Source organism: Sarcophilus harrisii, chromosome 2, assembly GCF_902635505.1.
Source record: "Sarcophilus harrisii chromosome 2, mSarHar1.11, whole genome shotgun sequence".
Classification (NCBI taxonomy): Eukaryota; Metazoa; Chordata; class Mammalia; order Dasyuromorphia; family Dasyuridae; genus Sarcophilus; species Sarcophilus harrisii.
Window position 1 is genome coordinate 71,604,741 of NC_045427.1, and position 15,155 is coordinate 71,619,895.

General features: G+C 38.7%; 1 protein-coding gene across 1 annotated transcript in view; it reads left to right on the top strand.

Moving 5' to 3' along the window:
• The window catches only part of ADAMTS18 (ADAM metallopeptidase with thrombospondin type 1 motif 18), a 176,535-nt gene that overhangs the window by 98,970 nt on the left and 62,410 nt on the right, over positions 1-15,155 (top strand). Inside the window, exons 11-12 of the mRNA XM_031949246.1 lie at positions 1,730-1,878; positions 10,150-10,322. Of these exons, the coding sequence (XP_031805106.1) occupies positions 1,730-1,878; positions 10,150-10,322 (322 nt within the window). The remainder of the gene's footprint in view (positions 1-1,729; positions 1,879-10,149; positions 10,323-15,155) is intronic.

Sequence of the window (15,155 nt, forward strand, 5' to 3'; positions counted from 1 at the left end):
CCAATTGGCTCAGAGATCTCTTGATTTTGTTTCATGATTTCATGAAGATTCTGAAATGACAATTGCAGTTTGGGGAAGGAAAACTAAAAGCCAAAAAATTAATTAACATATGGCAAAAATTGGAAGAGAAGAAGCAGGATCTTAGTGTTGACAACATGTATTGGCAACCAGCTCCAGGCTAAATAGTGATGAAGCCAAAGTTATCATAGGGGAAAAACAAGTGTTTGACAGCCTAACCCACTCCCCATAATTCTGTAACTGAACCTTCTTCCCCCTCTCCTTTCCACCCCCGCCCCAATCATCAAAATCTGGCCCATCCCAAACCTCAGCCTTCAGAATCTGATCACAAGGTTTTAAGAGAAGGGAATTGTGCTAAGTCATGCAGAAATCTCACATAATAAAAATGTCTAAGACAGTGTTCCCTAATGATAATAGAACTCTAGAGGTAGGGGAAAAAAAGAATAATAACTACAACATTAATAATGTATGTTTTTATAGTGTCTTAGTCTTGCAAAGTGCTTTCCTTCCAACCACTCTATAAGTGAAGCAGTGCAAGGATTATTATTGCCATTGCAGACGAGGAAACTGAGACCAAGAGGACAAAAATGCCTTATCCATGATTCCCATTGAGATGGGGTCAGAACTGAGACTTGAACAAGAGGTAGCCTAATTTGGAGAATTGTGGAGTTGAAGAGCTTCTGGAAGATAATCTTTTAACAGTTGAAAAACTAGTCCATACCAAGGGTCTTAAGACCTGTGTCTGTCTTGAGCTCTGCCTCTAATTTAGTATATGACCTTGGGTAATCAATCTGCTTCACCTCTTGTGCAAAAACAAGTGAGAGCCAAAGGACATATTTTCAGTAGAACCATTTATCGTTTAATCCTTTCCCTCAGCAGGAAATTAACAATTGAAAAAGTTTTGCCTCCCAGACTCCAGTGCTTTTACAGTATCTATTCCCTCCCAAGTGGTGGCCAAGCTTGGAAAAATTAATGACCTTTCTTAGCTGAGACTTTGAAAAAAAAGTGGAACAGAGTGGTTTTATTTTTCATTCATCCATATGGACAGATTGTCAGCTTGGCTACGCTCTGACGGTATTTGCCGCCTTATGGATCTCTATCTGAATATCTTACCCTGACAGTTTCCCACAAATGTAATCCTGATCCCATTGATGAGAGAAGCCCTCTCTAGATGTCAGACTTTCAGAATGAACAGCATGAATTCTGAGTCCCTCTATGTATTTACCTCTCTCCCCCACAACCATGGGGGAATTTATTTTAAACTAAAATATAGGGAGAATCTTCTCTTTGGAACAGTGAATCCTTTTCTCTTTGAATTGGGGTAAAAATAGTTAAATGGTGTGTGTGTGTGTGTGTGTGTGAGAGAGAGAGAGAGAGAGAGAGAGATGAGGAAAGTAATAGAGTATGTTGGGGGGAAGGGGTTGTGGGGGGTGAGCAAGGATAGTTCCAAAAGCTGATCTCCACTGGTTTGTGTTATGATATCCCCCTTAGATTTTAGGTGAAGGGGAGACCAGTAAGGCATAAGGATTGGGGACCATGAAGGAGAAAAAATGATCCTCTCTGGATATTGGCTCCTGGAAAATCACCCAGGTTGTCTCTCCCTAGTTACAGTTGCGCTTTTAAGCTACTGTGTAGGCATTTGCCTGCTTTTTCTCCATAATCCTTTACCTGCCAATTTCTGATGGGAAACATGTCCCTATTTTTTTGACAGTGGTGTCGGCGAGGTCAGTGTGTCAAGTTTGGTGAGCACGGACCCCGGCCCATACATGGCCACTGGTCGGAGTGGTCAGCGTGGTCGGAGTGCACACGGACCTGCGGGGGAGGAGTCACTCAGCAAGAGAGGCACTGCACTAACCCCAAGTAAGACAGCTGAGGGAAAAGCAAGTAGGCAGAGGCAGGATGGCATTGTGGGGAATGTCAGGAGATCTGGGCTTTATTCTTCCTTCTGTCACTCACTAGCTGTGTGACTTTAGAAGAGTCACCTCTCTAGGAGATTTAGTTTTCCCCCAATAAAAGAGTGATAATACCATTGTTCTACCCACCTCATGGGGCTTTGGGGAAGAAAAGGCATTCTGAACTTTATAGTATCATGAAAACGGGAGTATTTAATGTCCTGTTTAATCATCTGCATTTTATCTATATATACACAGACATTTCCCATATAATGCTGATCCAGCTTAGGTTGTTTTTACAGTAACAATGAATATAATTTGTTTCAGTGAAATCCCACTGTCATTAAATCTCACAAAAATGGCAAAGTGTTCCAAAATCTAGATTGGAGAGAATACCTAAGAGATGGCCATGTGGCCATTTGCCAGGGATGGGCTTTCTGCTCAGCTAGGGATTGGACTTGACCTCTTCTGAGATTCCCCACAGCTCCATGATGGTGTTGAGGAGTGATGATCTAAATTGGATTTTAGTCTTCATGGGACTGGAGAGATAGGGAAAAGGCAGAGGATCAGAGATCTTCATCTGGAAGGGTCTTCAGATGCCAAATGGTCCAGCCACCTTGTATTAGTATGGTTGAGAAAACAGAGACCAAGGAATTTTGAGTAATCTGTAAGCATATCATAAGCACCAAATATCAGACACAAGCCCACAGATCTGTATTCAGAGCCATACCTGCCTCCACTATACCAGACTGCCTCCCCCCAGCAAGCTTCTGTTTTGATATCATGCATGAAATCTTTGCCTACTTAGAGGTCTTCCAGTCTGCAAGAGACATGAGCTTTGGAATGAGAGAGGGCTTGCACAATAGGAACAATTTTTGGAACAAAATTTTCTTTCCATGGAGCAGAAAAGTGTACAGGTGTGGTTGGAACATGCAAGGGGTTAGTTCTTGAGGATTTTCTTTACTCATTCTTATTATAGAGAAAGCTCTTGAGCTGTTGAAGGTGGTGACAGTGGAGCTTAAGCTCTGGCGAGTCTTATGCAGCTTCAAACACAGACAAAACATTTATTTTCATTCTGTCATCCAAAGATCAACTTAGCTCAAATTAGAGAGGCTCATTACTAAAGAACTAGTAACTAAAAGAAGAAGTTTTTGCCCACAGAAGTTCATGAAACAATTAACTATAGTATAGGGATTAGGATCTGCATTGGTGTAGGTAGCATAGATGCTGATTAAATTATGGATCTCTAAGCAGCATACTATAGTGAATATCTCACTAGATTGCAAACCTGAATTGAAATCTTGTCATAGAAACTTACTATCTGTGTGATCTTGGGCAAGTGACAATCTCTCTCAATTTAGTTTTCTCAAAACCAAAATGTAGATAATACCTGTACCATTTATCTCCCAACATTGTTTTGAGTATCAAATGAGATCATGTTTCAGAAGAACTTTAAAATCTTAAATCTACCCTCTTTGTGCTACGTCTCTAACTTGCTACTTAGTGGTTTACATTTTGAATTCCTAGGAGTGTTACAATTCCCAGGTTTAAGGTTACTTTAAATCTACTCCTAAAACTGTAGTTGGAGTCCCCATCAATATGCTTCCCTTTAATATAAGCATGCTAGCTCAAAGCAAAAGTATTTACTAAGATGACATAATAGAAATATTTGTCATACAACATTCCTCCCTCCCATTAACTTGGGGCTTACTTTCCCACAAATATGTATGGTGTAAATGAATGGAAAGAAGATAGAATAAATGGTAGCACATTGATAGGAATATGCATGTGGAATAGGTAATTCATGCTTCTGGTACCGCATGGCTTTGATATTCTTTTTCCTATAAGGTTCTCACAATTTTCCTCCAGGGGCATAGAATTTTTGCTAGAAGCATCTCACAGATGGTTTTCCTTTCCTTGCTCTTTTCAGCAGCTCAACTCTCAATTGTTGGGGATTATTTTCTCCAAATTCATTGTTGGCCTTCTCCTTTATTTTTAGGAGTCATTCTTCTTGAAGCTACTGCCCAGCTCTTTCCCTCTCTATTATTCTCCCTGCTGGATATAGTGTTTCCTGAGTGAGTAGAACTGTTGTAGGATGCCATGGATGGGAGGGAGTAGAGAGGAGAGAGTACCCTTTCCTTCTATTGCTCTCTATTAGAGGTATAATATCATATTTCACAACACTGTTTCCAATCTTGATCATCTCTCAGAGCTTGCAAGCTTTTTTAAGGGCCATAAACATGGGAAAAATCTTTGCTCCAGCAATGGCAAGCCATTCCTCTAAATGCTACCAGGGAAAACTACTTCATAATAAGACATGGATGCATTTCATTTGATACATGAACATTTGTCTCTTTGTTACCTCTTTCCTATGATTTATAATTGTGCTAGGAAGAAACTCTCCCAACCCCATATAAATGTCAACTGTCAGTGTTATTATTTTCAAATATTGAAGTAATATGTAGTGAAAGAAGTATTGGATTGGGAGTTAAATTTAGATAAATTCAAAGCTCCGCTGGACATTTTTTAGCTGAACCTCTCTGAATCTCAGTTTCCACATTTGTAATATGAGGGTAATGATATTTGTACTACTTATTTGTCAGAATGGTTGTGAGGAAAGATTGTTGGAATAGCTGGAACTTGTATGCACACTGAATAAAGCATTTGTTGAATTATCTTTTTTTTCTACTTTGAGACTTGTTTCAGTTTATTAATATATAAATAATTCTAATCTCATTAGAGTTTTAGGGATTACAAAGTACTGCTCACAACAATCCTAGTGTGGATAGTGTGAGTATTTTCATTTTTTTTTAAAGATGAGAAAATTGGTGTTTTAAGAAGTTAAATTATCTCTCTGTTCTCAAATTTTCCTAGAGCATTCTGCATTACTTTCCTTTGCCTCTATCATGTATTCATCCCTATCCAGTCTAAGTATATATGTGTGTGTGTGTGTGTGTGTGTGTGTGTGTATATATATATATATATAAAATCTTCAAGAGTGTTAATTCGTAAATATCAAGGTCTAAGCTATATGCTCCATCCTTTTGGGTATTTGGCATTTAGGAAATATTTGTCCAATTCAATCAAATAATTCCTCTAAGGCAGAGATTCTTAATCTTTTTTGAACTGTGGACTCCTTTGGCAGTCTGATGATGTCTTTGGACCTCTTCTCAGAATAATGTTTTTATATGCGTAAAATAAAATGTATTGGATTAAGAGGTCTTACTCTATGTACATGTAGATCATCTAATACAGAGGCACCCTGCTTGCTTTGTTTCCCTTCTAACGTGGATGGAAATAGCCTCTTTCAATTGGCCGCATGACTGCAATAGGTTGCAGCTTTTAAAACTGGCTAGCCTGAAAGAATTATTTTTTTCCCTGCAGTTCTTTCTCATTGTGTCCAGAAGATGAAGATCACAGTTTATCCCCAGCTTATGATCCATGAATTAAACTTGAAAGGGGAAATGCTTTCTTTTTGCCTTGACTCTAAGAAATGGACTTGGGGGTCTCTCTTTATTCTGTTTCATTTGTACAATCAATCAAAGGCAGCTACTCCTACTCATGTGGGAGGAGAATGCAGGGAACAAGGTAGCTCCATATTAGGTGAGTTAGATATGAACAGGGCAAGCCTCCTTATGTATAGAATTTGGTCATCAAAATTTTTTTTAAATAACAAAGAAGTTTAGGGATCCTAGGTAAAGAACCCCTGCAAAGGTTTATGTGTATAAATGGTAGACTCTGGATTTAAACCTCAGTCCTAAAATCATAATATTTAAATCTGGAAGGGATATTCAGACCTGAAGAAAGTGACTGGCTTTTGTAGATATCAAGTGACCCTGGTAGGAATCAAATTACCTTACCTCTAAATCTAGTACCCTTTCTACCTTTCATGATACCATCCCACTATATTTATCTACAGTTTTGCAGTTCATTTCATGGATCTCGTTGCATCCACACCAGCATTTTGCAATCTCAATATTTTCCCCAGAAAGAAATAGATGATCTAATTTAATAGCTCAGCTGGTAAAAAGCAGGGAATGACACTAGAGAGATTTAAATTCATGTCTAATTCCTATCTGGGGATTGAGAACCACTCCCTTCTAATGGGGCATTGTTCAGAGAAATAGTATAATGTAGTTTGAGAATGGCTCAATCATAGAAATAATCACCAAAGGCATTCCTTATCTTTTCCCACAGAATGAAAACTAATCAAGACATTGTTTATTTTAACTTACATATGAGGCTCAAATAAAGCTAGTTTTTTGGCTGATTGTTCCAAGGTGATTGCCTTAATCCTTCTCCATATCTCATTTGGCTGTGTTCCCACAAAATGTTTTTTCCCTTGTCAAGTTGCTAGTTGGCTTCTTACTAAATCTGCAGCATCTGGTTGTGTCCACTTCATTCAACATTAACATTTTCCTTTTCCCACACAAGGATCCTTGGGAGTTTTCTTTTTCAGATCTCAATACTTATCCAGATCAATGCATCATTTTACCAAACCCTTTGAATGTCATATTTCATTATGAATATCATGAATACCCCTCTCATCTAGTGATGTAATTTGTTTCTATAGTTTCAATGGTTAATCTGGGTAGATAACTTCCAAACTCTTATTTCTAAACCTCATCTTCTACCCTGAACTTCAGAATTCCATTTCCTTGCCAGACATTTCCACCTGACTATATAACAAACATCTCAAACCAAATCCAATATGTTTAAAACAGAACTCCTTATCTTTCCTCCAAGTCTGTCCCCTCCCTAATATTTCCATGTTCACTGGGGATACTATCATCCTCCTAGTCAAATAGGTTCAAAACCTGAGATTCTTCCTTAGCCAACACACAATCAGTGGCTAATTCAACTAAATTTAACATTTATTTAATTTGCTAAATATCTATTTTGCACAAATCTTTGAGGATGCAAAGATAAAAACTGGTATAGCTCCTGTTTTTAAGGAGATTAAGAGCTATTGGGGTATGGATCTGTATGGACAAAAGTCTATATAATACACAGTACAATGTGATGGAGCCAAAGGGGAGTTCTGAAAGACTCAAACTACTAAGTATCTGAAGCCAGATTTGAATTCAGGTATTCTTGACTCCAGGTCCAGCATTCTATCTATTGTGCTAGTTCTTTATTAAGTATCTATCATGTACAAAGTGCTATGCTTGGCATTGGAAGGATACAAGATTTAATTAAGACAGGGTCCCTGATCTCATGTTTGAGAAGAATAAGACACAGAGAATTGTAATATATAATAATACAGGCAGCTAGTTAGTGAAGTGTGCAATGTCCCAGACTTAGAGAAAGGCCTAAATTCAAATTTAGTCTTAGACATTTACTTGCTATATGATCTTGGGCAAATCACATAACCCCTCCTTACCTCAGTTTCATCATCTGTAAAATTAGGGATAATAATAGCATCTACCTCCTAGAGTTATTATGGGGATAAAATGAGATTTTTGTAGATTGCCATACGAACCTTCAAGTATTGCATAAATGTCATCATTAATATGTGTTGAGCACAATAGAGAATAGAAACAAACTAGTATATAAAGTCTGAGGGGGAAGATTTTAAATGAAAGGGAAGGCTTCCTGAAGGAAATGATCTTTTGAAATGGCCCTAGAATTCAAACGGTGAGGGCAGGAGCAAGGGCATTCAAGGCAAAGAGAACGTGAGACCAAAGACACAATTACAATTGGCTATCCCAAAGGACAGAGTTGTTCTGTTTAGATGGAATATAAAGTATGTGGCAGTATTACTGCTTTCTTTTTTTCTCTCTCCCAAAAAAAGGTTATTTTTTAACCTTTTGTCTATTTACTATAGTCTTTTGTCTGTTAATATAGTTAATATTCTTTAATCCATGTTCCACATCATTCAATTCTACCTTACGACAAGTAATCCAATAACCCTGTCTGACAGTATATGTATTCCACATCTCTGCCCTCCATATTTATTCTTTTTATAGAGTATTTTGGCTCTATAGAGTGCTTGCTTCACAACAACAACTATAGGAAGCAGGTAATCCAGTGATCATTATGCCCATTATACAAAAAGGAAACAGAGAAGGAAGAGAAGAGAAGGTAGAGGTGATTGCTTAGGAGATTATGATTTGTTCTTTGTTCTCCAAGACCATGACATCAGGGAAGAGATGCCATGACATGCAAGTTAATCAGATTGAAGTAAGGGAGGACTGTGCAAGGTCATCTGCCTCCATTTGCCCTCCAGAGCCATCTGATTCCAGTGGCCAGATTTACATCAGGAGGCCTGGAGAAGGCCTTGGATGCAGTGGGCGATTGTGGCCTTTTTAAGCTAAGGTCTTCAACAGGTCTTAGTTTGACTCTGGCAGCACCCATGAAGTGATTAAGACTAGATGATAATCGCAGCAAACAATCTCCTCTTTCACCGAGTCCAAAAAAAAAAAAAAAAAAATCTAAATAAATAAATGAATGAATGATCTAGGAAGGGAAGATGCTCAGAATTTCTGGCCAAAGCAGAAATGAATGCTATTTACATTCTATCTGAGTCAATCAGGATCCAAACAATGACCAAATGGGACTTGGCCTAAAACCTATTGGTGGCCAATTAGAATCAGATTGGTTTTGCTTTAAGATCTGCTCCTTAAGAAAGCAATCTAGCCAGTAAACCCCAAAATATTTTGGGAGGGTTCAGAAATGCAAAAGAAAAGGGAAAAAATGCTTTTAAGAGCATCTGCAGCAAAGGGTATAATGCCCTAGGTGGACAGAGGGAGGGAGGGAGGGAAGAAGGAAGGAAGAAGGGAATATTGCCAAGGAAAGAAACAAAGGGTGGATGGATGGCGATCACAGTTAGTGTCAGAGCTGGAACTCAGGTCCAAGATTAATGCTTTTTTTTTTTTAAGAGTATACTAAGAGGGGAAATATGAAATATTTCTTCCCCAAATGAAATGTCTGGTGAAGGAGAGTTATGTCATGAATGTCAGGCAAAAAAGTATTAATTAGTAAGCAACAAGGACTAGGTCATAGCTTATGCAAAAGTCAAGTGAGTCAGGCAGCAATTATGGAATGGTCTATCAAGTTTTCTTGTCAAGTGTCAGCTATTTTTTAATCCTTTTAACAAGCATTCCCTGCTCTAAAATCCTTCTTATAGGCAAGGAAGGAACTCCATGAAAAAGAAATGGGATGGACTAGATAATCTCAAAAGTACTTTCCAGCTTTAAATCTTATGACCCCATGATCCTACCCATGCACACACACCTTGTATACAAAATAAATCATTATAATTTCATAAGAAGGGTATAGGTACAATGCTGTTCTAGAAAAAAGGTGGGTGACAAAAATTATGGGTGACTAGTGCAATCTGGGAGAGTTGCATGGAGGTGCCAGCATTGTTTTGGGACTTGAAGGGTGAATTGGAATTCATGTAGCCAGAATCAAGTGGAAGACAAAGTCAGCACCCTGGCAAAAGTTTGAACAAAAATCCAGAGGCACCTAAGAAGAAACCCTCCTCCCAGACAAAGTGCAGTTCATGGATGAAGTGATTCCTTTAGGGATGGAGGAATGAGGGAATGTTGGCTAATGTTTAGGATAAATTTAAGGTGACACCTAACGGGAAATATCTTCTGAAAGAGATCTTGGAAGTTAAAGCCAGAGTTCTAAATGTACTGAATAGGAGGAGAATAGACAATATAGGGGAATTGATGGAACGAGAGCAGGAAAGAGGTTGTCCCCACGAGGGAAGTTCAGAAGATCAAGCCTCTGGGGGGAAGTCTGCTGAGAGTCTCAGTAGCTAATTAAAAAATTGAACTGGAGAAGGTGGGTCAGAGCCCTGATGTGGGGTCTCTGGACCTGGATTTGAATCCCAGTTCTGCTATTTAGTGTTGCTTTGGACAAATCCTTTTCCTGTCTGAACCTCAATTTTAAAACCTGTAAAATGAAGACATTGAATTAGATAATCTCTGAGCTTCCTTCTGGCTCCATTTTTCATTTATCCAGTGATCAGTGAGATTGATTAGGAGGCTTGTGGACATCCCTGACCTTGGAAGGCATGGCATGAAGGTTAACTATGGGCTGCTGCACAGACTCTCAGGGATACTGCCACACAGCTGGATAGACCCCAAATCTGCACTCCCCCCAGCAGAGGTCCAGGTGGAGGGAAGCAGGTCTGATTCAGCTACATCTGAGAATCTATAGATAAAATCCTTCATTTATTAGTTTAATTTGGCTTATTAGTGTTCATTTTTTCTCCTTTTATTTCTAGACCACAACATGGTGGCAGGTTCTGTTCAGGGTCTAGTCGCCTGTATCAGCTGTGCAATGTTCACCCTTGTCCAGCCAATAGTGTGGACTTCCGTGCCCAGCAGTGTGCTGAGTATAACAGTAAGCCTTTCCGAGGATGGTACTACCAGTGGAAACCCTATACTAAAGTGGAAGGTAATTGGATTTTAATAGCAGGAATTGGACTTCTTTGCTTTGGTTACTTCCATATGGAAATGTGAATGGCTCAGTAAGGGTGCTTCTGGAATGCAGGGGATCGCTAAGCTTCTTATTTTATGACATTTTCCAGGGGAGATGACCCCCCCCCCCAGTTTGTGAGCTGGTACTCTTGACAAGTCTTCCAGGTACCCAGTTGATGGAGAGAATATTGAATTTGGAGGCAAAAAAACCTAGGTTTGCATCTGGACTTTGTGGCTTAACAATAATACTTGTGTGGCCTTGGCCCAAGTTCTTTTCTTTGCCAGGATGGGCAGTTTAATTTAGTTTCCTCATCTGTTGAATGAGAAAGTTACCCTAGATCAGAGGTTTTTACTCTTTTTGCGTCATGGATCCCTTTGGAAGTCTAATGAAACTGATAGGCCCTCTGTCCGAGCAATGGTGTTGCCTATGTTGATAATTGTAAAGACTAAATTTCCATTAGAAGTTAGTGAAAATTCTTTTTGTAGTTTGCTTGCATTTTATTTTCTTTCTCATTTTTTCTTTTTCATCTGATTTTTCTTGTGCAGCATGATAATTGTATAAATATGCATATATATATATATATATATTAAACAGAAATTAGTAAAAATTAAGGTTATGCTTTTTTTCCTTACCTAAGTTCATGGATACCCTGAAATCTATCCACAGACCCCCAAAGGAGCCAGGATGATTGTACTTGTTGATTTCTAAAGTCCCTTTCAATTCTAACTTCTCTCATTCCATGAAAACAGCTTTGGGGGGTCCAAGTGAGCCAATTCATTCCCCAGAGAGAAATAGGAACTCTTGCATAAAGGCTAGTACCTCAACATACTGCCAGAGGCCATTTTTCACTTTTAATTCCAACCAGATTGATTTCATTAGTCTTATTACTCTAGAAAATTAAGAATGGACAGTTTTTATATCACCAGAAACCTGGTGCTAGAGCTTTTCTGGTGTTTCATTACTACCCCCACTGAATGGGATTCCTCATAGATATTACCTTTTCTTCTCTTGTACATCAAGCTGGGCCATGATCATCCCTTGGCATTGTCAACTGTGGACAGATACAAACAAACATTATTCGGAGTTCCTTTTGGGGGTCTATCCTGAAATTTCCACATAGCATGTAAAGGATGTATGAATAGTAGCTATGGTTGAGCAAAGCAGAAAAAAACACTACATTTGGCCATGTAACTACATTCAGAGTTGCTTCTTATTCCCTTGGACTTTGCTTCCCCCTCCCCCCATTCCATGTGGTTTTATTTGCTTTTCTACACTTCTTTTTGATAAGATGCCCCTCAAGACCTATAGCCCTGAACCACAATTTCCTTTGGAATGTCCTTGTGTCTAAACTTACTGCTGACATTTCTGCTGACCAGTCTCCTGAGAATGTTAATTATGAATTGCTATGAATTATCCAACCAAAATATCTCATGAAATTCTATATGCCTAGTGACTGCAGCATGTTCAACAAAGTACATGTCAGTGGATTACTCATTCTTCAAGGCTTCAATAGAGTCATGATTTCATCTCTGTCGAGACCTATGAGACAGTATGATATAGTAGAAATATGACTGGACTTGTGTGATATCAGGCAATATCATTTGAGTGATATTAGTTACTTTATTTCTTTAGGCCTCAATTTCCTTGTCTGTAAAACGAAGGGATTGGACTAGGTAACCTCTAAATTCTACAGCTCTACCTTTATAATCAGCTCCATAGGAGATGTATAAGGAATTTGTACAAATACCTTATGAGTCAAAATAAATTTAGATTTATATCTTAGGTCATTAAGTATCCTCACCCCCATGTTCCAGTTGAGAAACTGAGGCCCATAGGAGCTGAAGTCACACAGGTAGTAGAGCTGAGTTTCAAACCCAGATCCTCCAACTTCATATTCAGCATACTGCAAGTGAAGTCAAGTCAGTAGATTCTTATTCAGCACTGGGTATGTATAAGTATTCAGGACCAAGGATACGAAGAAAGACAAAAACAAACAAATCATAAAATAAGCAGTCCCTGCTCATAATATAATGGGGAAGCAACTTGCAAACCAGATTTCATATACATATACATATGTGCATACACAGAGATATATAAAGATACATCTATATTCAAACCTATATGTGTACATATAAAATAAATTAGAGATAATCTCAAGGGGAAGACATTGAGATTAAGAAAGACTAGGAAAAGCTTCTTGCAGAAGGTTATGCTTTAGCCAAGACTTGAAAGAAGCCAAGGAAACAAAAATGAGCAGAGATGAGGTTAGAGAATGCCCTGAATTAGGATGGAGCATTGTAGGTGGGGAATACCAAGGAAATCAGTGTGAGTGGATGGCAGGATATGTTGAAGGTATAAGAAGATTGAAAAGGTAGGAGAGGCCAGGTCATGAAGGGTTTTAAAAGCAAAACAATGATTTTTTATTTGATTTTGGAAGTAATGGGGAGCCACATGCATTTCAATGGACTTTAAATAGACTATTGTACATATTTTATTCAATCATAAACTTTTGGAAAATAGCGATTTCTAAACCCTACTCTTCTTGGGGAGAGTTACAGTAATGGGAATAACCATGGGAATTGTAAAAAATTATCACCCTTAATTCAATTAAATAAGTATTTATTAAGTGCCAACTGTGTCCATAGCACTATGCTAGGCACTTGAGAAGATGTAGTTTCCCAGTGTTCAGAGAAACTCATATCTGATAGTCTTGTAGGAAGATAAATCACAAACACAGATGTACACTGTAAGACAAATGCAGTAGAGGTGTGTAGAATGCCACACAAAGTCTGAGGAAGACAGTTTTTACTCACCAGGGGATCGGAGTGATCCCCTGTTTCATGGAATTTGAACAGTAAAAAACGGAGTAGCAACTATGAAATAAAAAGGGAAGAAGGATATTCAAGAATCAAAGAACAACATAAACTAAGGCAAAGGTGTGGGAAGGGGCTTTTCATTTAACTGAAGAAGAGAGAGGAGGAGGAAGGGAGAGAGGGAGGGAGGGAGGAGGAAGCTTTTCATCAGAAAGCTATCTGATTTAACTGGAACAGATGGATGGCTGGAGAGAGAGAGAGAGAGAGAGAGAGAGAGAGAGAGAGAGAGAGAGAGAGAGAGAGAGAAAGAGAACGAGAGAGAGAGAACGAAAGAGAGAGAAAGAGAGGTGGGGAGAGGAGAGAGAGAGCACATGATTTCAAGTTTCCTTCCTTCTTTTCCTGGTCATGCTCTCAGGTACTTCTCTATTTTGTTAATATCTTTCATAAAACATGACATTTAGAGGGGACCATCTCCAGTCCTATGGCATTTCTCTCATTCTTCCTAATGTCCTAAAACACCACTAGAAGAAATCCTGCATAATATTTTCTTCTTCTGAAAAGGATAAATATCCAGCATAATGCCAAAAAATAGAATCTTCATTGATTAATATAGTTATGACCAGGCTATACCACAGAGATGGATTTTGTGTATGTATGTGTGTGTGTTTGTGTACAATACAGATTTATTAAGGGAACAAATTTTTTTTCAATAAATTGTAATAATAAAAAGTTATTAACAAAATTAGACCCACTAGCGTCTAAGACTCTGTGGGGAAAGAATATGACAAAAAAAAGTTTTTGGAATAAGAGTCAAAACAATGGGAAAAAAACAGTGAAAGAAATAACAAAACCCTAAGGGCTAGAACCCTCTCTAGCAACAACAACAAACAGCAATAACAATAGTAAATGAATGCAAAGTTTCTCCTCATCTGCTGAATATGAAATCCAACTTCCAAGGAAATTGTAATGAATATATGACAAATCGAAAAAGCAGAATCTGGAGTCTGGTGCAGGTTTACCATTGTTTCAGAAGAATCTTGGGAGCATCTAGACTTTTATAGTGATTATATATTCTTTACATTTTAAAAAAAAACTTTATTGTTCATGTTTTTTTTTTTATCATTTATTTCCCAATGTATTCCATCCTTCTCTCCTACCTGGCAAGCTGTCTCTTGAAAGAAAGAATGAAAAGAGAGAAAAACAGTTTAGTCAAGGCAAAACCAAGATGGAAGATTAAAGGCAGGAACTCATGCTCTCCCCCAAACTGCTCCAAATTCCCTTAAATAATGATTCTAAACAAAAAGCCAAAGTAGAGCAATTTTCCAGCCAATGGCAACTTAGAAGGTCAGCAGAAAAGGTCTGGGACACCAGAGTCCCAGATGTGCAGAACTAGTGCAAGCCATGCCTGCAAAACCCAATACCTGGCACCAGCCCAGGCCCCAGAGTCAGCAAAGCAGGAATAGGTCTAGGACTTAAGAATCAGTGGCAGTACTAGTGATCTCCAGACCTCTCAGCCCAGAGACACCAAACACGACTTGGAAGGTCAGCAGGATGAGAGAGGCTTGGGAAACCAGCATACAAGGAGTGAGCCCAGGCACTGGTGGTCTTGGCAAGTTTTGGAGACCTCAGTTTGCAGGTCTCTTTACAAGCACTGAGGAAGGACTCTGTTGCTTTAGGACACTAAATCTTATAGCCAAAGCAGGCTGGGGATACTCCTAACAATTCCAGGGCAAAAAAGAGTGCTTGTGGTCACATTCCTAGAACGATCTCTGAAAACAGCTGCACAAATTCCCTGAAGCTTGGGATAGTGCATCCTCCTCCCCGGGAACACAGCCCTACTTTTTACAAAGAGTTAAAAGCTGAGTAACAGGCTAGGAAAATGAGCAGAAAACAAACAAACAAACAAAAAAAAAAGATTCTGACCATTGAAAGTTATTATGGTGACAGGGGGAATCAAATACTTATTCAGAAGAAAATAACAAAGTCAAAGCTCCTA